The 1,158-nt window shown below is 63.7% G+C and overlaps 1 protein-coding gene across 1 annotated transcript in view; it reads right to left on the reverse strand.

The window, feature by feature from the left end:
- TOR3A (torsin family 3 member A) overlaps window positions 1–920 on the reverse strand; it is a 13,216-nt gene extending 12,296 nt beyond the window's left edge. Inside the window, exon 1 of the mRNA XM_003785811.3 lies at window positions 647–920. Coding sequence (XP_003785859.1) covers window positions 647–920 — 274 coding nt within the window. The remainder of the gene's footprint in view (window positions 1–646) is intronic.
- Between the last annotated feature and the right edge of the window lie 238 nt (window positions 921–1,158).

The following is a 1,158-nucleotide window of genomic DNA, read 5'->3' on the forward strand; positions in this document are numbered from 1 at the left end:
AAGAAGGTGGGAAAGAGCAGCACCTTGGGATCACACTGGGGCGGCTAGGGGTCCACACAGGCAGAGAATGTGTGCCAGGAGCAGTGAGGAGGGGGAGGGCCTGTTCCTATCCTCCACATGTGTTTAAAAAGAAACAATGCAGGTCTGGCGGGGTGGTTCACGCCTGTAGTCATAGAGCTCTGGGAGGCCAAGGAAGGTGAATTCCAGGAGCTCACGATTGGAGACCCCTCCTCGTCTATACTAAAAACAGAAAAACTGAGGTAAGAGGATCGCTTAAGCCCAAGAGTTGGAGGTTGCTGTGAGCTATGATGCCACAGCACTCTATCCAGGGTAACAGCTTGAGACTCTGTCTCAAAAAAAGAAAAAAAAAAATATATATATGGTGCTCTGGACATGACTCTCCTAAAGGATCTTAGATGTTCGATTAGGAGTTTTGCCTGGTATGGATTCCTAACCACAAGGGCTGCAGGGAGGATGGAAGGGGGGCAGTGACAGCGCTTCCTGACCCGCCCGCGCAGGCCGTGTGGCTGACACGGTGGCCCCGGGCAGGAGCGAGGGATTGACAGCGAGCCCCCCACTTCCCCACGGCCTCCGCGTCCCGGAGCGGCAGGCGGGCCAGGCGGTTGGCGCGGGGACCGGGTCTTACCGAAGGGCCCGGGGGCTGCCTTCTCGTGGTCCTCACAGTCGTCCGGCCACACCTGGCAGCTGAAGAGCGCCCAGTACCGCTTGGAGAGGGCCCCGGCCGCGCGCAGCCGCTCCCGCAGGCGCCGGAAGCCGGACCAGGCCCCGCCCGAGCCCGGCTCGTCCGTCCTCTCCCACGGCAGCGCTGCGCCGCGGCGCCCAGACGAGCCCGGGAGCGGCAGCGGCAGTAGCAGCAGCAGGAGGCAGAGCCCCAGCGGCCGCCGCGGGCCGCGAAGCATGGCCGCTCCCCGCTGCGGTCCCGGACGCTCCACCTCGCTCGCGGCTTTCGGCCCGGGGCGGGGCGGGCGTTGCCATGGCAACCACCTCAGGGTTGCCTTCCGGCCGCCGTGCACATGTGACCCGGCGGGAACCGAAACTCTGCAGTCCCCTGAGAGCATCCGGAGGCTGAGTTCAAGCCCAGGTCACACCGCTGGCTCTAGGAAGCAGCAGGGTCTGGGGCGTGATTGTGGTCGCCTT

Source organism: Otolemur garnettii, unplaced genomic scaffold, assembly GCF_000181295.1.
Source record: "Otolemur garnettii isolate 467f Iridium unplaced genomic scaffold, OtoGar3 scaffold00016, whole genome shotgun sequence".
In the NCBI taxonomy this organism is placed as follows: domain Eukaryota; kingdom Metazoa; phylum Chordata; class Mammalia; order Primates; family Galagidae; genus Otolemur; species Otolemur garnettii.